General features: G+C 38.5%; 1 protein-coding gene across 1 annotated transcript in view; it reads left to right on the top strand.

The window, feature by feature from the left end:
- Window positions 1-24446, top strand: part of USH2A (usherin) — a 923574-nt gene that overhangs the window by 429153 nt on the left and 469975 nt on the right. The window contains exons 30-31 of the mRNA NM_001191425.2: window positions 619-732; window positions 2815-2976. Of these exons, the coding sequence (NP_001178354.2) occupies window positions 619-732; window positions 2815-2976 (276 nt within the window). The remainder of the gene's footprint in view (window positions 1-618; window positions 733-2814; window positions 2977-24446) is intronic.

Below are 24446 nucleotides of genomic sequence, written 5' to 3'. Positions count from 1 at the left end.
GAGAAGTACAAAAGTATAATTATCTAATTGGCTAATTGTTCAACTGTGTTGATTTGCATATTCGTTTTAGCTGCAACATGAATAAATAGTTTGTATACATGTATCCTACTGTTAAAATAATGAAATCACTCTTGGGAGTAGCATCTCCTAACATGTGTTAATAGATGTCACTTAAGATGGAATCTCTAGCTAAACACTGTTGAAAAATGCGAGGTAAAAGAAAATGAAGTAGTTTTGTTTCTCCAGGAGAACTAGGATCCCGAAATGGGATGGTGGCTGTCTTTACTACCAGATACACTGGGTTCTGCTCTATGAACTATATGTGGAACTCCCCATTTTTTCAGGAGAAACATCTCAGGGCATTAGCGTCCTGAGAAGCATGTTGGGGAAAATGCTATTTAAAACTGTCTTAGCAAGAAGTTGGTCTCACCGTTTTTTCTCACTAGTCGCTGCATTCTACAATCAACACATGGACAGGGAAATGGATTTAAGAAGCATGTGTTTTTGTTTTTTATCCTCTGTGTCTCTACCTTTTTATCTCACACACATATACACACACAATACTCTTCATGGCTTATGGTAAATATGCAAACCTCTCTTTGTCCCCTTTTATTACAGGCATATTGACAGGCTTGCTACCCTTCAAAAACTATGCAGTAACCCTAGCTGCTTGCACTTTGGCTGGCTGTACCGAGAGCTTGCATGCATTGAACATCTCTACTCCACAAGAAGGTAAAGTAATTTCAAAGGTCTTGACTTCCACATTTCAGTCATGAATAATAAAATAGGAGAAGAGCTAAATACTGCAAGGCCATTTGCTAGAAAACCCCAACCTAATTTGATGACAAAGTGCATTGCCAGGCCATAATTGCTCCATTTTTTGGGGGGGTGCGAAAATGAATCAAACTCCATACCCTTTAATGACATGCATCTTTAATAGCGGTAATGCAGATTAATGGGCTTTTTAATTGCTGTTACATTGTTCATGCAAGAGCCTTGTCATTAATATGAAGCATCTGAAAGATTAATGAAAGCTTCCTCATTTTACTATGGCTCAGAAGTAAATCTAGAGACAGTCTGACTAAAAAGAATTGATTGTATGGCACAGTATGAAATTGAGAATCAAACGGTTGATTTCCATGGTCTCTTTTAACTGCTAAACAGCAGCACGGGTAACAATTATTTCAGTGTGATGGAACCTCCAAACGCCAATCGAGGCATTATTAATCATGGCCTGGCTCCTTCCGAGTCAAGTCTCACTTTTGTTGTATGTGGAGCTTGCAAACTGTTGGCATAAATTAATGTTTCAGAAAGCTTACATTAGGAAGGCAGTGGGAAAGAGAAAATATTTTAGCACTCCAAAGTGAAAGCTTTGCTCAAGCATCAGAACACATCTCTTCAAGAAATAACAGCTCTCAAAACACTTAAAGCTTTGTTACTTCGTATTTCTCTCTCCGAGATAAGACGGGCTATACATTTCTCTTACTGTCTAGCTGTAAAGTTATTCAGGAGATTTAAAAGGTTGATCTTTAGGGGAAAAGAGTCCCCAGTGTCTCTCTATGTCAGTATCCATCCATTCCCTTTCCCCACTTCTCTTCCCCCCTATCCCATCCCACCTCTTTTAAATCCTTAAAGAACCACTCACAGAGAAGATGTGTAAGGAAAGACAGTGGTCCATCTGATATAACCAGGACAGAAGACAGAAGTTTGTAAAACCCTTCTTGTGACCCTTTGTTCTTCATGCCTTGCAGCTGACCTCACCAGAACCCTCTCACCCGGACTATAGCATTGATGACCCATGTTCTGTGTTTTCTCAACATTCGCTCCATCTGGTCTACCAATGCTAGCGCTTTTTCTTAGTGTGTCTTTGTTTCTGCTGAGGCACATATAATCATCCCCTTTTCTAATTACTTCTATCAACTCCAATATGGCACAGATCATCCTATATCGCACTGTTTTCTCTTCATCCAATACATTCTCTGACCAGGTTTTACCTGAAAGAAAGAAAGAAAGTGAAGTCGCTCAGTCATGTCTGACTCTTTGCACCCCATGGACAGTAGCCTGCACCAGGCTCCTCTGTCCATGGGATTTTCTAGGCAACAGTACTGGAGTGGGTTGCCATTTCCTTCTCCTGGTACCCTCCAAATCTACTTCACAACTTAACCCTAGAGGGATTCCTCCTCCTCCAGTTCACCATTTCCTTCTTGTTATTTCCCAATTTCTAGATTTTTCTTAAATTTATTACCGACTTACCAAGCTATAGCTATGGTTAGGATCATTTTCTAAAAGATTTTTTTTTTAGTTTCTGACACTCCTATTTATTGGAAATGGACAGACACCCTTTATTAAAAAAACTCACAATATAGTTTTCATGTATAATAAATTTAATTTATGCCATGCTTTATGTTTATGGCTGCATATAGATTTTTTATATCAATTATGGGCCACCTAGCATTGTTCATGTTAGATCAAAAGCTCCTCAAGGGTAGGGATTCTGTTTAGTTTGCTTTGAGAGGCATAGTCCCAAGTAAAGATTATGGGTTAGGAATACTATTGATGAAGTAACACAAGCATCAGTCAAGTGAACTAATGTAAAATATAAATACTCACCATTTTTGGTTGATGCAAATTTTCATAAATTCAAGACAAGTATTTAGTACTAAAGCAATTACTAATAAGATGCCCGTGAATCAGGGACATTTCCATGCATGGGATGTCAAGTTTATTCCATGATTTATTGGTTTGGGTCTGAAAAGTTTAAATTAGAAATGTAAACTAAAATTATAATCAGAAGTCTTTTTATTTTTCCCACAGCCCCACAACAGGTTCAGCCACCAGTAGCCAAATCCCTTCCCCATTCTTTGTTACTCTCCTGGAATCCACCCCAAAAAGCTAATGGTATTATAACTCAGTACTCTTTATATATGGATGGGATGCTAATCTACTCAGGCAATGGAGAGAACTACACAGTCACAGGTAAGACTTCTGTAGGTATTAGTAAGTAGTTTTAGTCTCTATTAAAGTATATGTACTTCCAAACTAATAAATGTAAGATAACTATAAACTATAATTTATAGCTATCTGAGAATGCAGATTTAAAAGTTGGGTTACTTGGGTTTGTCTCCTGTTAAATTACTCAACTTCCAAGATCTTTTTGGTTACATTGTACTGACGGTGAAGCCAAAGCTTGAAAAATGTAAAAGGGCTTGTGTTGACTTCCTTCCCCCAAGGCTGTCTTACTGTGTCTTCTCTACTGTCGACCCTGTTTCTTACCTGACTCCTTCTACTAACATACCTTTACTCAGAGGGGTGCAGAGGGGGCTTTGGAAATGTATCAACACAAAGAGCTCAGCATATGATTCCTCTGCCTCCTATTGATCACAGGGTTGAAGCTGGGACCCAGTGTGGTCCCCAGCCGCACTCACAGTGCAATGATGACGTCATGTCAGTTGAACTGAGGCAGTGACGTCATTTCAAACAAATGCCACTGACACATGTTAACCCCTTTAAAACACTCATGAATGTGGAATAATCTTAAGACTCAGAAGTGTGACTCAGTGTGGCCTGAATTTTAGACCATTTGGGAAGAAACATAGTATATCTGCCCATGTCATATTATAAAGTGTCAGGACACTTGAGAAAAGGAAATTGCTCAAAACCTTGTGAAACATAAGAGGTCTATATTATGTATGTTGTCTGGCATCTGAATCATGTTTATACTTGTATGGTAATTATAGCTTCATATTTTATGATATTTTAGATACTGTATGTGACTACTAGGTGAGACATCATTAATCAAATATGGATTGATGGAAAACTGAGGTGTTAGAGATATTAAAAGTCTTCATGAAAGGTCACAAGTTAGAGTCAGAGACAGGATTAATTTTTAATGAATTCACTCCTTCACATTAGTACCAGGTACTAAGGTTGTATGGAGCAGGGCATTTCAACCCACTCCAGTATTCTTGCCTGAAGAATCCCATGGACAGAGGAGCTTGGTGGGCTACAGTCCACAGGGTCGCAAAGAGTCAAACATGACTGAAGTGCCTGAGCATGTACACACTAAGGTTGTAACAGAGAATCAGCCAGACATGGTACCCCGTTCCCCACCTTGGTGCTCAAGACTTTATGGCAGCACGTACAGACGTAGGGAAGAGGAGTATTGGGACAGGGCTGGGGCTTTCATCCACCCCGTTGCGTTCCCAGAGCTCACACCTTTGTGTGCTCTAGTCTGAGAGGCCTCAAAGCATGAGAACTATTGCTTTTGTATTTTATTCATCATACTTGGATAGAATTTGGTAATACTTATTCTCTAAGGTAGGTATTATCACTAACTCCTATTTGACAAATAAGAAAATTGAGGCACAGAAAGGTTAAGCAACTTGCTCACGACCACACAGCCTATGAGAGTTAGACTTTGACACCATCTCAGGCATCCTAGTTATGATGAAGAGAATATGGTCTTAAAACAAGTTATGTAAATATTAGGACTTGGTTTCTGAAACTATTAAATGGAGATAACTGAAACTTTCAGGATTTTGAAGAGAACTAAAACTATAGATAAAATACCTAGCATGTTCTGAGTAAAGTACACTTAGTCAAGAAAACTAAAAAACAAATACTGAAAGTAAACTAAGAATAGATTACGCTTGCCCTAGGAATATCTGAAGGCATTATTTTAACTAAAAGTTATTGGCCACAGAATTTATTTCAGTAGAAATGAAAACACATCTTGGAATGAACCTTACCATGTCTTAATAAATATTATGCAAAGCACTTATTAGGACCAACTGTATCATCATGTGTAACAGGGAAAGCACAGCTTTCGGGCACACTGTAGACACACTTGGAGAAGGGAATGGCACCCCACTCCAGTACTCTTGCCTGGAAACTCCCATGGACGGAGGAGCCTGGTAGGCTGCAGACCATGGGGTCGCTAAGAGTCAGACACGACTGAGCGACTTCACTTTCACTTTTCACTTTCATGCACTGGAGAAGGAAATGGCAACCCACTCTAGTGTTCTTGCCTGGAGAATCCCAGGGATGGGGGAGCCTGGTGGGCTGCCATCTCTGGGGTTGCATAGAGTCAGACACAACTTACGTGACTTAGCAGTAGCAGTAGACACTTCCTACAAGAAGTCTTCGGGGAACACCATGTGTAAGTCAGGTGTAACCCTGTGTGCTCACTGACTGCCTGTATACCCACCTCACTTTTTGGTTTGCACTAGACTGCCTGTTTACTTATTGTTTTGCCCCACGAAACCATGAGCATCATAAGGACAGAGCTGTGTCTGTCTTGTTCTTGACTGTGTTTCCCCATTGATCACAGAGATGATAGAGAATAAGGGAATGAATGAAATCAAATGACTCCTGGGAACAAAGAAAGATGATCACAAAGGGGTGAAGAGCAGAAATAGAGTGGGAAAGAAAAAACAATAGTGAAAAGATGGGTGGAAATGTAGAAACCCAAGAAAAAGAAACCAAGACCCCTTCCCTGTGCAAAGTGAATGCTGACCTTGTCTATAGGGAAGTGGTGTGGCTGATGGCGGGTCTCAGAGTGTGGACCTTGAAGATTTCCAAAATGTACAAAATGCCACATAAGGTGGCACTGCAAAGCCAGAGAATGAACAGGATGGGGAAGAGAGTGAAGTGAAGTCGCTCAGTTGTGTCCGACTTTTTGCGACCCCGTGGACTGTAGCCCACCATCCATGGGATTTTCCAGGCAAGAGTACTGGAGTGGGTTGCCATTTCCTTCTCCAGGGGATCTTCCCGACCCAGGGATCTGAACCCAGATCTCCCACATCGCAGGCAGATGTTTTAACCTCTGAGCCATTCAAACTGCTTTTTCATACCACCTAAAAAATGATACTAATTCTGTATTATCTTGTCTTGAATCCTTAACAGACCCACGTAACTATATACCTGCATTGAAAGCTCGTGGCAAATGTTAGCACCATGTAATAGATGCCTCAACTATAAGAAACTGGGGTATTTTTACAGTGTTCATAACCATCTTTTCTAGTTACAATGAGAATGGCTTCTTCAATGGTTTTCATCCTTTAGGTAGAATTTTTTAAAAATTTTTATTGGAATATAGATGCTTTACAGTGTTGTATAGTGAAATGATCCAGTTATATGTACACATATATCCCCTCTATTTTGGATTTCCTTCCCATTTAGGTTAGTACTGAGTAGCGTTCTCTGTGTTATACAGTGGATTCTCATTAGTTATCTATCGTATACAAAGTCTCAATATTGTGTATATATCAATTCCAATCTCCCAATTCATCTCACTAACGCCTTCCTCCCCCTGATGTCCATAATATGTTATTTCTGTCTGTGTGTTTATTTCTGCTTTGCAAATAGTTTCATCTGTACCATTTTTCTTGATTTCATATATATGCATTAATATGCAATATTTGTTTTTCTCTTTCTGACTAACTTCACTCTCTGTGAGAGTCTCTAGGTTCATCCTTGTGTCTGTAAATGGCACAGGCTCATTCCTTAATAGCTGAGTGATATTCCGGTGTATATATGTACCACATCTTCTTTCTCCATTTTTCTGTCGACAGACATTTAGGTTGCTTCCGTGTTTGGGCTATTGTAAATAGTGCTGCGATGAACATTGGGGTGCTTGTATCTTTTTTGAGTTATAATTTTCTCCAGGTATATGCCAGGAGTGGAATTGCTGGGTCATTCGGTAGTTCTATACTTAGTTTTTTATGGAAACTCCATACTGTTCTCCTTAGTGGCTGCACCAATTTGCATTCCTACCAATAATGTAGGAGGGTTTCCTTTTCTCCACACCCTCTTTAGCATTTATTGTTTGTCGATTTTTTTGATGAAGGCCTTTCTCTGATAAGACTCATAATATTTTTTTCCTAATTCCTCCAGGCATCTTATAAGCACCTATATTGCTTGTTGCTTTTATCTCCAAATGTCAGAAGATACAAAGCACAGTAGGAATGCAATGTTAATCACTTGAGAGGCACTAAATCAAAACGATAAATAGGATTTAAAGTTGTATATGATGATCCAAGTGTTATAACTGAGGCCCAGAGATGTCAAGAAATCCTAGTCAGCAACTGGAAGAACTGATTCAAATCTGAGTCTATCTGGAGTCAAAGTCCATTTTTTCTCACCTCTATACATTCTACTTATTGGACACATTTTATTATTTATCACAACTCAGAAAGGGAGCTGGAAGCTGGTTTTAAAACCCTGAGTACCTGTGTTGATCTTCTAAGGCTGCCATAACGAAATACCATAGACTGGACGACTTAAACAACAGAAATTTATTTCTCACCGTTTTGGAGGCTAGAGGTTCAAGATCAAGGTGTTGGCAGGTTCGGTTTCTCTTGGGGCCTGTGTCCTTAACGTGCAGACAGCCAACTTCTCCCTGTGCTTCCCAGGGTCGTCTTCTGTGCGCAGCCCTGCTGCCCCTTCCTTTTGCTGTAGGAGCATCAGAACCATTGGATTAGAGACGTATCGTTATAACCCCATTTAACCTTCATCACTTCGTCAAAAGCCCTACCTCCAAATATAGTCACATTGAGGGTTAAGGTTTTAATATGCAAATCTTGGGAAACATAATTTTAAGTTCATAACAGCATCCTGAAGTGAGTGTTTTCTTTACTAGCAAAGGCTGAATACTCACTTTTCTTGAGATTTTACAACTTGCATGCAAGATGAATATAATGGCACTTTAGATCTCTTTCAACTCTAAAATTTTATATTTTCAGTATACACTAAATTTTTCTTATTTATTTTCCAAAGTCCACCTGCCCACTCAAAATCACAGAAAAGATAGAATAGGAGAGGGAGTCTGGCTGTTTGAAGTGAGCCAGTAACAAGCTGGGACTTCCCTGATGGCTCAGTTGGTAAAGAACTGGCCTACAATGTGGGAGACCTGGGTTCGATCCCTGGGTTGGGAGGATCCTCTGAAGGAGGGCATGGCAGCCCACTCCAGTACTCTTGCCTGGAGAATCCTCATGGACAGAGGAGCCTGGTGGACTGCAGTCCATGGGGTCGCAAAGAGCTGGACATCCCATGGATGGAGGGGCCTGGTGGGCTGCAGTCCATGGGGTCGCTAGGAGTCAGATACGACTGAACGACTTCACTTTCACTTTTCACTTTCATGCATTGGAGAAGGAAATGGCAACCCACTCCAGTGTTGCCTGGAGAATCCCAGGGACAGGGGAGCCTGGTGGGCTGCCGTCTATGAGGTTGCACAGAGTCGGACACGACTGAAGCGACTTAGGAGCAGCAGCAGCAGAGCAACTAAGCACAGCACTGGAACAAGCTGATGGAGGAAACTGCTCTTGTATTGGATCTCACTTTAGCTTCTACACATGCTTTAAATCCTGCCTTGTTCCATCATATAATGTATTGTGATGCAGTTGGTGCTCATGGCTTGTCTTGGTGTCTGGATTGTTGTGGCATAATGTTCTTTCCATGCTAAGTAGCTTGCAGATGGAACTTCTATCCTATCCCATGAGGGCTGGTGCTGTCAGTAATAGCGAGAGTGTAGGATCACTAAAATGAATCTCTCCAGTGCTGAAATGTCAGTTCATAGACTGAGAAATGGAAGATGCATTCAGCTAGGTTAGAGAAATAATTGATAGCCGTTTTTAGTTATAAAAATGACACATGTTTACTAAAGATAATTTAAAACATGCAGATATCCCATCTTACAGATAGATGCTCTAATATTTGATGTAATTCCTTCTAGCCCCTTATTCTTTTTAACAAAATTGAGCTATAACGTAAAATTTGGAATCCTTGCATGTTCCCTTACTATGAATACATCCCATAGCATGAAGGATTTTTCCAGAAATATTTTGCTGTATTCTATTTTATGGATATACATTCATGCATTTAGCCACTTAAAAATTCAAAAGCTCCTGATTTATCTCTGTTTTAAATGTTTTGTGATAAATATTATCATACATAAATCTTTGTTTGCTACATCTCTAAAAGGGAAATAGCTAAGTCAAAGGTAGCAAACTTTTTCAGAATATTTGATATGCGTTTTTCATTGTTTTCCAGAAACATTCATCAGAAGTGAATGTTATGTCCTTATGTCTTTGACAGTTTTACAAGTTGAAAATATTATTTTTATTTGCACATTTAACTCCTTATTTTCTGCATACTTTTTGTATGATGATTAGTGACTTATATTTTACTTTGGTTCAATTAATCATAGTCTTGATGAGCAAAAATTTAGGAGGGATGAGGATTAGCTTTGAAACTTGTTTAAGAGCTATTTCATACCATTTTTTCTGGTTATAAGCATCTACACTATTTGCAACCTCTTGCCTTCTATACCATAAAAAATTTTCTCAATAACTTGGCTTAATATCCCCTCCTAAATTTTCAAGGTGTCAACTTTTTTTCTCACTCTTACTCCATTTGTTTGTAGCTTCCCTTTAAGTTTCCACATAGAACTAACATTCTTCTGCTATGTGTTAAAAAAAAAAAAAAAGAATCTTGCCACCATGGTGGATACAGGTCAAAGTAAATTCATTTCAATTCAGACGCCACTTAGCATCTAGATGGTTGGAATGCTTTTCTTCTTTCTCTTAAATATGAAGCATTAAAAGTCAAAGGCAGCACTGCACCTTGAGTTAGTACAAAATATATTTAAAAATGCATACAGTTCAAATTTTTTGCCTTGCATAGGCCATAAGCTAGTAGAATGGTGGGTCAGTTATGACACTGAAAAATGAATCCAGTTAGAGAACCTCCCGAAGGCTGTTGATGTTTGCTATAATAAATAGCACACACTTTAAGTCAAACTTTTTCATTCTGTATTCAAAGGTAATGGATTTTTCGTAACCATAGTAACCTTGGTGTATTTCTGGATAAATACATGAGGTATATACATTCTGGTTTTATTTTTGAATATAAACTACCACATTATGTATTACTAATAATATGAAAAATAGGATGTAGGTTAGTATAATGACAGGTTAAACTAGTATGCATTTTTCTTCTGCAAAAAATAAATATTTATCAAAAGTATAGGTTCAATTAATTTTTCCCCCAGTTTTGTGGTATTCTGGTGGTGCCATTTATCTTTTTTTTGCAAGATCTCCATTAATCTCTTATTTCTGTCTCATAACAGATTTTTAAGAATTTCAAGGTAAAAACAATTGTGCTTTAAAGCTTGTGATTAAAAACATTATTGAAAGATTGAAGGACCTATATCGCTATAACCAGCAGAGCTATTGTGAAGCCACTTAACATGTGTGTATACCATATGTTCATAAAGGAGAAAAACACCTTTTGTGAGCCTGTTCACAACATACTTGGATTGTGTCAAAAGTTCAGGCTAGATAGCATCCTGATTGATGATGACCATCCAAACTGTAGCCAACCAGATCATCCTCATTTTAAATGAGCACCGTACCAGAAAGTGGCAATCTTTAAGAAGTTTGTGAGATGGTTCACAGAAACTTGCAAAGATTTGGAAACAAGGATAGCAAGATGGTGGTCACTGGGAGAAGTATAATATGAGCATGGCAAGGAGGTTTTTTTGAGCTGTGCTGATCAGTGAAGAAAGAAGGATCCCTCAATTCAATTCTTCTCTTAACATAGCCTAAACCATCAGGGCTTATACACACTAAAATTTCACAGAGAGAATGGTCAAAAGGCACTCCCTAAAATAATTAAATCTGACATCAAACCTTAAAACATGAATATTTTCAAGTGTAATGTCTCAGAAATCTATAGTAGTTTTATGATTGAATAAAAGTGGCTGATTTCTAGCACTCTGCATCTCCATTAGGATCTGAGCTTCTATCACTAAGACTGAGACAGTAACACAAGGATAAGAGTGATGTAAGGAGTGTGTCTGTGTGTGTGTGTGTGTGTGTGTGTGTAAGAGCAATAGACACAGAAAGAGAGAGGCAGAGGCAAAGAGAGAGAGGAGGAGAGAGGAAAAGCAGATACAATACTAGAAAAGTCAGATAGACAGTAAGCGTTTATATCTTTAACCACTGAAAGTGCTAAAGCTTTTCTTTTTTTTTTTTGCCTTATTTGCCAAGGTCAAAAAGAACCATGTATAAACAGCAAAACAGAAATGTTCATGTTAAACCTTCTAAACACTTAAGTCTTACAATGAGACATTTATAGTAAAGGAAGCTGGACTGCTTATGGCACAATAAAAAGCATTTAAAGGTTAGGTACTTCTAACCAAGCATTATGAGGAACCTTATCAACACTCTACAAATTTGAGCTAAATTATATTCATTCATACTGGTGCTTTATGAAACATATTTTCATAGCAAAATAAAACTTTGCTTTAACCTTGATATTTTCTTCCATTTTGCATTTTTGAATACCACAGTGCAGTGATTCTAAATCACTGCTCTCACATAAAGTAATGTTACTGAAGGGAATACTGTTAACAAGCTTGTGTTCTAACCCATAAGGCAGAGTTTCAACAAGACAGAGCCTGGGAGGGTTTCCAGGTAATGCAGTGATCTCATCTATGAGTGATGTTGCCTCCCTATTGCAAACTAAGTCATTCTTTTGTGCCCTTTTGATGTCACAGACACATAGCGTTAAATTGTAAAGTCTGAGAAGCCTTGAGGATACAAAGGAAAGAAAACCAAATAACGAAAAGAAGTGAAAGCCTTCAGAGGCCAAGTTACTAAGTGATCAAAGACTCCAGAAGGGCTGCTTAAGGTTTAGCAACATCCCAGATCCTTGGATTAACAATGGATGCTTTACTTTTACTTTTTTTATTGAAGTACAGTTGATTTCAATGTAGTGCCCATCTCTGCTGTACAGCACAGTGGCTCAGTTACACATATATACACACTCTGTTTAAATATTCGTTTCCATTATGCTTTATCACAGGATATTCAATGTAGTTCCCGGTGCTATATATTGGACCTGGTTGTTTCTCCATTCTAAATGTAATAGTTTGCAATGGATGCTTTACTTTAAAAAGTCCTGTTCGCTTAGTAACAAAGGGTCAAGTGAAATGAAATAACTTGTACAAAATGTTTAAATATCAGTTGTGCTTGTAAACAATACAACCAAAGTGTCACTCTTACTTGAAGATGCTTCTGCATTGTGCAAGTGTGTGAAGAATTATGTTTAAATTTATATTTTAAGATTTGTACCCAATTATTACCTGTGATCCATTAACCTAGTTGATGAATATTATACTTTTAAATGGTAAGAAAGGGATCCTGATTTTAAGGGATTTCAGAGGACTTGTGGGTATCAGATTCAGTTTAAAAAGTAGTGGAGTTAAATCCTGAAAAGGATGATGGAATCTTTCCTTACATTGAGAGCTTTATGAATAGAGCCTGCCTGCTATTTTGAGCATTAAGAACTGCCATTGTTTTAAGTTTATTTCTTAAAGATTCCTAATTGAATGATAGATTCACACCAGAAGCACATCTGAAGTATCACCTTGATGAATATTCTCAAAGTGAACACATCCATGGAACCAGCACCCAGATTAGAACACAGAATATTATTCCAACCCTAGAAGCTTCCTGTTTTTGCCTTCAAGTCTTATCTCCTGACACAGGTGACCACTTTCCTGACTGTTTAGCTAAATTTGTTTCCCTGCTCTTGTATGTAGCATGAACGGACTCAGACTGTGTGCTCTCTTTTGTCCCTAATTTCTTCTGGATAATGTAGGAAGGAGGGGAGTCAAAGGAGTGATGTTTTGTAATCCTGCACCTATATCCTGAACCTCTGGTCTCTAGGTTGTGACTATGGCAGTGCCAGCTGTTATATTTCTGCCTTGCAGAATGGCATTGGAATATTTGTAAAATGAACCATCTACCTCATCCTCCAAGTCCAAAACTGAGGAATAATTATAGAAGCACTTCTTCTAGGAAGTTCAGTTCAGTTCAGTCGCTCAGTCGTGTCTGACTCTTTGCGACCCCATGAATCGCAGTACGCCAGGCCTCCCTGTCCATCACCAATCCCAGAGTTTACTCAAACTCACGTCCATCGAGGTGGTGATACCATCCAGCCATCTCATCCTCTGTCGTCCCCTTCTCCTCTTGCCCCCAATCCCTCCTAGCATCAGAGTCTTTTCTAATGAGTCAATTCTTCGCATGAGGTGGCCAAAGTACTGGAGTTTCAGCTTTAGCATCGTTCCTTCCAAGGAACACCCAAGACTGATCTCCTTTAGAATGGACCGGTTTAGAACTTAGCAAATGAAATCACTGGCCTGTATACACCAGGAAAAAACTTCTACATGTCCACTAATGGAATCTTGTGTGGCCACACACCTTACAGTGCTATAGAAGAACATCTCACTGCGGTATTTACCAACAAGGAGCTACTGAATAGCAAAGGGAACTCAGCTCAATATTCTGTAATAACCTAAATGGGAAAAGAATTTGAAAAAGAAGGAATACTTGTATGTATATAACTAATCACTTTGAGTATACCAGTTAGCTGGTATAACTAACACATCATTGTTAATCAACTATATTCTAAAATTTAATAAAATATAATATTTAACAATGTAGAAAGGTGTTAAATATTTAATGGCATGTATTATGTGAGTCTATTTTAGAAAAATATATAAGTATATACATGTATCTATTTTTACATGGATTTGTATAAATACATATATGAATATGTCTGTCTAGGAGAAGGCAAAGGGTAAACAGGGAGCTTTGGTCCTGGGAGCAGCACATGGGCTTTGGGCATTGCAGGGTGGGAAGAAGGTGATGAGAACAAGGGTAAGAACATCACTTAACCACTGAACACCCCACTCCAGTACTTTTGCTTGGAGAATCCCATGGACAACGGAGCCTGGTAGGCTGCAGTCCATGGGATGGCTAAGAGTCGGACACGACTGAGCGACTTCACTTTCACTTTTCACTTTCATGCATTGGAGAAGGAAATGGCAACCCACTCCAGTGTTCTTGCCTGGAGAATCCCAGGGATGGGAGAGCCTGGTGGGCTGCCATCTATGGGGTCACACAGAGTTGGCCATGACTGAAGTGACTTAGCAGCAGCAGCAGCAGTATTTATTTTGATATTTAATTAGATTGATCAGCTTACTCATTTCCTTTAACCAGTATCAAGTGTGGCATTCTCATACCTCTAGCACCATCTATACCCATCAAAGTGTTACACGTATTTGATGACCTACCTCAATTCCCACATGTTCCTTTGATTCACAGATTCTTTCATATCATTTTCCTATAAACTTGTCACTTGAATGCATTCTTTCTAGCAATATTAACTTATTTTAAAGGCGATAGACCTTGATTCCAAAGAAAAGTATAGATACATTGAGTATGGTTCTCATACTGCTTATTTTCATAATCTCTATAGTAGGTACCATAGGAATAAGAACCCAATTTGCATCTGATAATCTCTTATTGGTTTGAGTTGAAATGAATTGAAAGTTGAAGAAACACTGAGATTCAGTAAATTAATATTTTAAAGTAAATGACAACAAACACTGATGCATAATTCAGAAGTAATTAATATGCTAAATGTGCTAAACAGTTTTAATGAGGAAGGCTGTTCCTGTAGCTTCATAGAATTTTTCATTTAATTATCCAATATGTAGTGAATTCTTTTTTGGTTAAACTACTTGTGTAGGTTTGCTAGGACTGCCATAATAGAGTATTGCTGGATGGATTAAACAACAGAAATCGATTGTCTCAATTCTAGAGCACGGAAGTCCCAGATTAAGGTGTTGTTGGGGTTGGTCCCTTCTGATGGCTTATAAGGAAGAATTTGTTCCATGCTTCTTCCTAGCTTCTGGTGGTTTTCTGGCAATCTTTAGTGTTCTGTGACTCATAGAAGCATCTCCCCAATCTCTGCCTTCATCTTCACATAGCATTCTCCTTGTGTGCTGCCTGTGTACAAAATTCCTCTTTGTGTAAGAACACAAGTCACATGGGATTAGGGGCCACCCTGATGGCTTCATCTTAACAATTACAACTGCAATGACTCTATTTCCATTTAAGGTCATATTCTCGGGTACTGGGGGCTAGGATTTCAACTTATGAATTCTGAGAGTATACAATTCATCCTGAAATTCTATTCTATGTATTTGATGACTGTGATTAACACTGTTATAAAATTCTCTCAAATACCTCAAACATATTAGAAAATATAAGGCACCTGTTAAACATCAATATAAAAATTGATATATCCCATGAAGCAATGAAACTTATTTAGAAAGAAGATAATCACTTTTATCCGGAATGGTTCATTCATTCAGTGAAGATTATTAAATGTTATTAATGAATATCATCATGAATATTATGAGGTAGACTCTTGATACTTTTCTAAACATTGAGGATCCAATGGATAACAAAACATGCAAAGGCCTTGTCTTCATGGAGCTTATATTTCAGTGAGAAATGGTTAGAGAAGGGTTCATACTCTTTATAGTGTATTTATTACATCTTCTTAAAATAAGTGAAAGCTGACTCTTCCCTAAAGCTAGCCATTTCTTCTTAAGCCATTTTAAGTAGACGTGAATTGGTCTCTGAGGACCCATTAGGTCCCCTAAATATACATTTGTCCAAAGAAGATATACAGATGGTTAAAAAACACATGAAAAGATGCTCAATATTACTAATTATTAGAGAAATGGAAATGAAAACAACAGTAAGTTATCACCTCATGCTGGTCAGAATATAATGCCATCATCAAAAAATCACCTCTGATTGAAGCTCTTGGATGGGATTCCTCAGTTTGCTGTCACAGAACCTTTCCTATAGCAGAACCGATGTTTTCCTTCTTCTCTTAGGAAAGAAAGAGTGTTCATGCCCCTGCAAAAGGCTAATCCCTCTCTAGACCTCCTTCTCCTACCTTGCTGACGTCTTCTGTCCGGTAGCCTGACATTTCCTGTGTCTTTCTCTCTCCTCCTGTCCTAGCTTCTTCTGTCAGGATATGATAGGCTCAGGTCTCTTATGTGTGGAGGGGAAAAAAAGACAAACATGTCTGAGTTTCATCTTCCACTTATGATATCAGCCTTGCCTTTCTCAACTTCATCCTCACAGTTCCTACCTCCACTGGCTCACTCTCTTTGCCTCCTAATCTCTCTATATATTTCCTAGAGCTGCCGTCACAAAATACCACAAATTGGATGCCTAAAACATCAGAAATGTGTTATTTTGTGGTCTGGAGTCCTAAATCACGGTGTCAGTAGGGCTCTGCTCCCTTTGAGACGTCTTCCTTGCCTATTCCAGCTTTCAATGGTCACTACAATCTCTGGCATTCTGTGGCTAATTTTGTGGTATTCTGTGGCTAATTGGTGGCATTCTGTGGCTTGCAGTTACATCACTCCAGTCTCCACCTCTCTCATCCCTTGGTATCCTCCTTGTGTCCAGATTTCTCTCATCCTATAAGGACAGCAGTCATGTTAGATTTAGAGCCCACCTTAATCCAATATGACTTTCTATTAATTTGATCATATCTGCCAAGGCTCTATTTCCAAACATGGTCACATTCACTGGTATGAGGGCTACGACTTGAGCATGTCTTTAGAGGGCACAAAATTAAACCTACTCTCCATCCACTGGGTCCATAATGACTTCACAACTCAGTTGAAATGATTCTCACCAGGCTATCAAAATTCTTGTAGAGCCAGGATGAACATGAAGCCCATTTATTTCCTGATTCTTGGACAGATTGTTGATCATCTTTTCCATCACAGAACATTCTGCTTCCAGTGTCTGCAGCACCCACCCTCTCAATTTCTGTTACTGCTCAAGCTCTGGTGTGTTAGCCTTTTCTTTTCCTTCCAACCACAGATGTTGATTTATCTCAGGGTTCTTCTTGGAACATTTCACACAATATCCCTGTGATGACTCAGTCCTCATCTCCAATCCAGACATTTTTCCTAAGCCACGGATATTTTTCTGTCCATCATATTGGACCCTCCTGCTCCAAGCATTTTACTCTAATTCCCTAAAATGAAATTCACTATATCTGCCACTTCTCATAAAACACATTCCTCTGCCTGAGCGTCTTATCTCAGAAACGCTACTGAGAACATAAATAGTATTAGTATCAGTATTACTAACTATAATAATAGGCACCCTTTTGCCAGAAATAAAGACCTGGATTTTAGTCTTCATCTCTAACATCCAATGTTTTTTTTTTTTTTTCAACATGAAAAAATGTAATGAGAAATCTGGAAGTGTTGGTTCAGCCATTCAGGGATGGAGGCCTCTGTTGTACCTCATGTTTCCAAGATGGCTGCTAGAACGTCAGCCTTCACAGATGTAGTCCAGGCAGAAAGCAGGAAACGTGAAAGAGCAAAAGTGTACACCTTGGTTCTCTATCGTTGTTTAAGGAGCCTTCTCAGAAATCTGCACAACCTTTGCTTATATCTCATTGACCAGAACATAGTTACCTAGCCACACCTGGCTTGAAAGGAGGCTGGTAAATGAAGAACTGAGCTGAGCATCCTGAGTGAACTAAGAATTCTGTAAGAATTAAAGAGAGATAAGATACTAAATTGGCATATTTGTTTCTTATTCGTTTCTTATTTCCACTGTAACAAAGTACCCCAGGCTTGGTTGCTTTCTTTTTTTCAAAATAGTAAAACATGTTTATCAGTTTTCAGAATCAATAGCCAGAAAAAAAATAGAAGATAATTAAAATTGCAAGCCATAACGGGAACATGATTAACTTAACAATGTAAATTAATTACACAGAATTTGTGGGGGGGGGGTGGTCGGTCAAGCACAGTGATGTGGTAAGTGGAAGTACATACATGTATGTTTTCATCTGCCCAACCAGTCTGTGTCTTTTGGTTATTACATTTAATGCATTTATATTTAAGCTAATTATCTATATATATCAATCCTGTTACCATTTTCTTAATTGTTTTGGGTTTATTTTCTATAGGTCTCTTCCTTCTCTTGTGTTTCCTGCCTAGAGAAGATCCTTTAGCATTTGCTGTAGAGCTGGTTTGGTGGTGCTGAATTCTCTTAACTCTCATTTGTCTGGAAAGCTTTTGATTTCTCCATCAAATCTGAAGGAGAGTCTTTCTGGATAGAGTATTCTTGGTGGTAGGTCCTTCCCTTTCATCATTTTAAATATATCATGCCATTCCCTTCTGGCTTGTAGTTTCTGTTGAGAAATCAGCTGATAAGCGGATGGGAGTTCCCCTGTATGTTATTTGCCATTTATCTTTGCCCTTAATTTTCATCAGTTTGATTACTATGTGTTTTGGTGTGTTCCTCCTTGAGTTTATTCTGCCTGGGACTCTCTGTGTTTCCCTGGACTTGGTTGACTATTTCCTTTTCCATGTTAGGTAAGTTTTCAGCTATTATCTCTTCGAATATTTTCTCAGGTCCGTTCCCTCTTTCTTCTCCTTCTGGGACCCCTATATGAGAATGTGGATGCATTTCATGTTGTCCCAGAGGTCTCTTAAGCTGTCTTCATTTCTTTTCATTCTTTGTTCTATATTCTGTTCTGTGGCAGTGATTTCCACCATTCCAGCCTCCAGGTCATTTGCCTGTTCTTCTGCCTCAGTTATTCTGCTCTAGATTCCTTCTAGTGTATTATTCATCTCTGTTTGTTTGTTCTTTAGTTTTGAAGGTCTTTGGTAAACATTTCTTGCATATTTTCTATTGTTTTCCTAAGATCCTGGATCATCTTCACTATCATTTTGCTGAATTCTTTATCTGGAAGGTTGCATGTCTTCTACTTCATTTAGTTGTTTTTTCTGGGGTTTTATCTTGTCCCTTCATCTGGGACATAACTTTCTGCTTTTTCATCATAATTAACTTCCTGTAATATGATTTTGTTTTAGCCGCTGTGGGACTGTGCTTCTTGCTTCTTCTGTCTGCCCTCTGATGGCTGAGGCTAAGAAGCTTGTGTAAGCTTCCTGGTGGGAGGGACTGGCATTGAGAAAAACTGAGTTTTGCTCTGGTGCACAGGACCTTGCTCAGTAAAGCTTTAATCCAGTTATCTGCTGATGAAGCCATCAGGGTTGCACTCCTTCCCTGGTAGTTATTTGGCCTGTAGCCACCCAGCCCTGGGTTCTTTGGGCTCTATGCTAGGGTTAATGGTGACCTCCAAGAGGGTTTATGCCAAGGGGGACCTTCCTGGCCTGCTGGTGCCAGTGCCTCTGTCCCCGTGATGAGATCGTGCCATCCCGCACCCCCACTGGAAGCCCTCCAACACTAGCAGGTCATTTTCGTTCAGGACTGATTTCCTTTAAGATTGACTCGTTTGGTCTCCTTGCAGTCCAAGAGACTCTCAAGAGTCTTCTCCAACACCACAGTTTAAAAGCATCAATTCTTTGATGCCCAGCTAAATCCACCCAAACTTCCTATTACAATACTTATAGAACCATGAGCTAGTACATGAGTTTTGTTTTAGGCAAACCAGATGGGTTCCTCATTAAGGCCTTTCAAAGCTAAAATCAAGAATTTGGGCAGTTGAGTATCTCTTCTGGGGGCTCTGGTAAAGGCTGTTGTTACTGTTCCTTGCTGGTTGTTAGTTTGGGTCTGCTTTTAACTTCTAGAGGCCATGCTCTCCTGCCTCCATCTATGCCAGTAAGCAGATCATCTCTTACATCAAATCCTTACATCCTTTGAACCTCTGACTTCTTCTCCTACCTGTTAGAGAAAACTCCAGTTTTAAAAGCAATAATAATTAGGCATTCCAGGATGATTTTTTTTTTTTTTTCATATAAGGTAAGGTAATCATGGGAATGACATGTCCTCACAGTCATAGCTGCCACCCACCCTCAAATGGGAGGAATTCCTGTAAGGTGAGAGTCACTAGTTTCATTTTTAGAAGTCTTCCTACCACAAAGTTCAGAGGCAGAATTATGCAGGTGTGACTTTCATAAGCCTTGGTTTCCTGGTGAAATGGAAATAACAGTACTTACTTCAGAGACTTACTGTGGGAATTACATGTGATAGTGCATGTAGAAATGGTTAGTGCTCACAACTCTTTTTATTTTTTTAAAGAATAAATGATACATGAACACATACTTTTGGTTTTAGAAGTAATAATATTATTGTTAAATCATAATAAAGACTCTTAATGCCAAACATATATGGATGTGAGAGTTGGACCATAAAGAAAGCTGAGTGCTGAAAAATTGATGCTTTTGAACTGTGGTGTTGGAGAAGACTCTTGAGAGTCCTTTGGACTTCAAGGAGATCAAATCAATCAATCCCAAAGGAAATCAGTCCTGAGTATTCGTTGGAAGGACTGATGCTGAAGCTGAAGCTCCAATACTTTGGCTACCTGATGGGAAGAACTGACTCACTGGAAAAGATCCTGATGCTGGCAAAAACTGAGCATAAGAGGAGAAAGAGATGACAGAGGATGAGATGGTTGGATGGCATCACCGACTCGATGGACAAGAACTTGAGCAAGCTCCAGGAGTTGGTGATGGACAGGGAAGCCTGGCATGCTGCAGTCCATGGGGTCGCAAAGAGTTGGACACTACTGAGTGACTGAACTGAACTGAATGCCAAACATCCCCTGGGGGCATGTCTCTGAACTACATAGTTTAATTCAGAAAATTAGTTGATCATCTACTGTGTACAAGATATAAATCAGAGGTGGGATGTTACATATGTGATTAAGATATTTTTGCTTTTTTCTCAAAGCATTCTTGGTTCAGTTTCTTGGAGGGAAAGATACACAACTAAACATAAAGCTGTTCACTCTGTGGTATTTTCTGTAACGGGAGAGAACAAAGGAAGAGGTAATTCATCAGGAAGATAAAGTAGCACAGAGGAGGTGAATTTTTACAGGCTTTAGAGTAGCATTTCAGAGCTGAAGGACAGTCAGACCTAAGGACCACAGTGGAATAGTCAACAGCACAGAGATATGAATGAGCATCTCATGAAAATTAAATAACACACAGTTTGATGTGACTAAGCACCCTAAGGAAGTGATCAAGAATAGAGGCAAAGTGGGAGTCAGATCATCAAAGGTGCTATAGGAATGCTGAGACATTTGTCTTTGTTCTGAGGCAATGGAGAACCATTTAAGTGATGATACAGCATGAGCTTATCTGTCTTAAAATTAAATGACTGAAATATGACTTTACTCTGAAATAGTCACAGCTAAACCTATGCAACCATTGTCTCCAGTGGGCGAAAGGAATAGTAATTTAGAACTCCAAATGCAAAAAGCTAATTGGACTTAACAATACAGATGCACAAGGACGAGGAGAAGAGGAGAGAAAAGCATTAGGTTTATTTGTTAACAGCTCTATTGTATTATATTTCTGTGCATTAGTCAGTGTAAAATAAAATCTACTTATTTTAAATCCTTTTAAATGGTGTTTAAATATTTCCTGATGACACAATCTGCTAAAGTATTTACCCTTGGTGCATATTCCATTAACCTTGTTGCTGATACAAAAGCTAAAACTATATTTTTAGGGGCCTTGATTATGGAATAAAGCCTAGTGACATCATTATAAAACCACATCTGGATAAGCTTTAGAGTCTTTGTCATTCTATCCGATTTAGAAAATTCAACAAACTATGGGAGAATACCACTATTAACAGACTCTATAGTCTCAGATTATTAGAGTGCTCTTTCTCTAAAAATAAAGACAGGGATTAAAAAGTCCAAAGCTGTAAATGCTATAAAGAAGTACTCAGTACATAGACATCAGAGATATTAGGGGAATTTAGTTGTATTGAATATATAATAAGAATAAAAAGGCAGAAATTAAATTCAAAGTACTCTCTTTTCATATCTTACTTTTGTCAGTATTTCTCACTGTCCATGTGAATGCTTCAGTTCCATAAAGAATGAAATTCTCTTAATATTTTTATAAATTACTTTCAGAATAGTATCTTTGTATCATAGATACAAAAAATTAATGCCCAGGAAAGCATAGGATACTTCTCTTTGTGAAAGAATGACTCAGATATGAAATTGGAAAGAAAATGCTTTTATTCATTCTCCTAAGTGCTTGATAGCTATCTTAAATTGGAAAGAAATGCCTTTTACAATATATTTGATTTTATCCATGGCTAATGTTTGACTGCTTCAAAAGCAGTGATTGTCATTCATTCTTAGTTTTACAAAGTAAATATATGTACTTGAGTGCTGAGATTTTCCATCACAAGTGATAGAAATCCAACTATTTCTTTCTTTTTTTTTTCTTTCTGGTTTCATGTGTGTGTTAGTTGCTCAGTTGTGTCTGACTCTTTGCGACCCCATGGACTGTAGCCCGCCAGCCTCTTCTGTCCATGGAATTCTCCAGGCAAGAACACTGGAATGGGTTGCCACACTCTCCTCTAGGGGATCTTCCCAAACCAGGATCAAACCCTGGTCTGCTGCATTGCAGGCTTTACCATCTGAGCTACAAGGGATTCATTCCCTGTTGTAAGTGTGATCTTTCTCTATGGACTGGAGAACATAGTCAGCAGTAACTGTGAGCTCATACCCTGCCTGGAAAAATCCCTCAACCAGGCTGAAACATACAGAGGAAAAATCCTGATTTGCCCATCTTGGATTCTGTGTCCAACTTTGGAACCAAAGACAAGACATGGGTACTAGAAAAAGAGAAGGAAAAAAAAGAAAAAAATACAGCCCCAGAGGAAGTCATCTGAGCTGAAGCATCACCCCAAGTGTGGAGTCTTGGCTCTAAAATTTGTTATATTTACAAATATTGGAATCTTACTGCCAGAAAGGCTCAACTTTACTTTTATATGTAATTTTTGTGTGAATGCAGTTAGTAATATGTCTCCTTGAAAATCATTCAGCTTTGCTGTGTACCAGTGTTCTTTCTTTTGAGAATTTCCCTGAAGTTTTATTTTCTTAAAATTGAATCTCTATGTTTAAATTTATTTCCTTCCATTTCTGAGACCCTCAAATTTATCAGTGTATGGGATTTTTTCCAAATTAAGGAATGAATATTTAGAAGTTTTTCTACCTTTATGTATTGAAGAAGGGCCATTCAGTCTTTATTTTTGTCATCTGCATAGGACATCTCAGAGCCCTTCTGATACAGTTAGGAATGCACTACACCGTGATATCAGTTTTGTAGCTAAACAGCTTAAATGTCATATCTCAATTAATTTGTGTATATTCAACATATACATTTTAAAATAGGATCTATCTTTTCCTGGCACTAAAAGAATTGCTGAAGACAGAGTTTTCAACTTCACAGAATCTTTAAGTTCTCAGTCATACATTGTCTTAACTCTGGTTTCAGTTAGCTAGTTTAAACCTGGTGGCTATATAACAATAAAAAGAAAATGCAAAAAGAAAAATAAACACCAAAAGGCAAAATGGTTGTCTGAGGAGGCCTTTCAAATAGCTGAGGAAAAAAAAAAAAAAAAGCTAAAGGCAAAGGAGAAAAGGAAAGATATACCCATTTGAATGCAGAGTTCCAAAGAATAGCAAGGAGAGATAAGAAAGCATTCCTCAGTGATCAATGCAAAGAAATAGAGGAAAAGAATAGAATGAGAAAGACTAGAGATGTCTTCAAGAAAATTAGAGATACAAAGGGAACATTTCAAAGATGGGCACAATAAAGGACAGAAATGGTATGGACCTAGCAGAGCCATAAGATATTAAGAAGTGGCAAGAATATACAGAAGAACTAAACAAAAAAATCTTTATGGCCTAGATAACCATGATGGTAGGATCACTCACCTAGAGCCAGACATTCTGGAATGCGAAGTTAAGTGAGTCTAAGGAAGCATCACTATGAACAAAGCTAGTGGAGGTGATGGGATTCCAGTTGAGCTATTTCAGATCCTAAAAGATGATGCTGTGAAAGTGCTGCACTCAATATGCCAACAAATTTGGAAGACTCAGCAGTGGCCACAAGACTGGAAAGGTCAGTTTTCATTCCAATCCCAAAGAAAGGCAATGCCAAAGAATGCTCAAACTACTGCACAGTTTCATTCATTTCACACACTAGCAAAGTAATGCTCAAAATTCTCCAAGCCAGATTTCAACAGAACATGAATATGAAGATCCAGATGTTCAAGTTGGATTTAGAAAAGGCAGAGGAACCAGAGATCAAATTGCCAACATCCGCTGGATCATCAAAAAAGCAAGAGTTCCAAAAAAACATCTACTTTTTCTTTATTGACTACACCAAGGCCTTTGATTGTGTGGATCACAACAAACTATGGAAAATTCATTTTTTTTTTGGAAAATTCTTAATGAAATGGAAATACTAGACCACCTTACCTGCCTCATGAGAAATCTGTATGCCAGTCAAGAAGCAACAAAACGACATGGAATAGCAGACTGGTTCCAAATCAGGAAAGGAGTTCGCCAAAGCTGTATATTGTCACACTGCCTATTTAACTTATATGCAGAGTACCTCATGTGAAATGCCAGGCTTGATTAAGCAGAAGCTGGAATCAAGATTGCTGGGAATAATATCAATAACCTCAGATATGCAGATGACACCACCCTTAGGGCAGAAAGTGGAGAAGAACTAAAGAGCCTCTTGATGAAAGTGAAAGAGGAGA

This window comes from Bos taurus, chromosome 16 (assembly GCF_002263795.3).
Source record: "Bos taurus isolate L1 Dominette 01449 registration number 42190680 breed Hereford chromosome 16, ARS-UCD2.0, whole genome shotgun sequence".
In the NCBI taxonomy this organism is placed as follows: domain Eukaryota; kingdom Metazoa; phylum Chordata; class Mammalia; order Artiodactyla; family Bovidae; genus Bos; species Bos taurus.
This window is presented reverse-complemented; position numbering and strand designations above follow the sequence as displayed.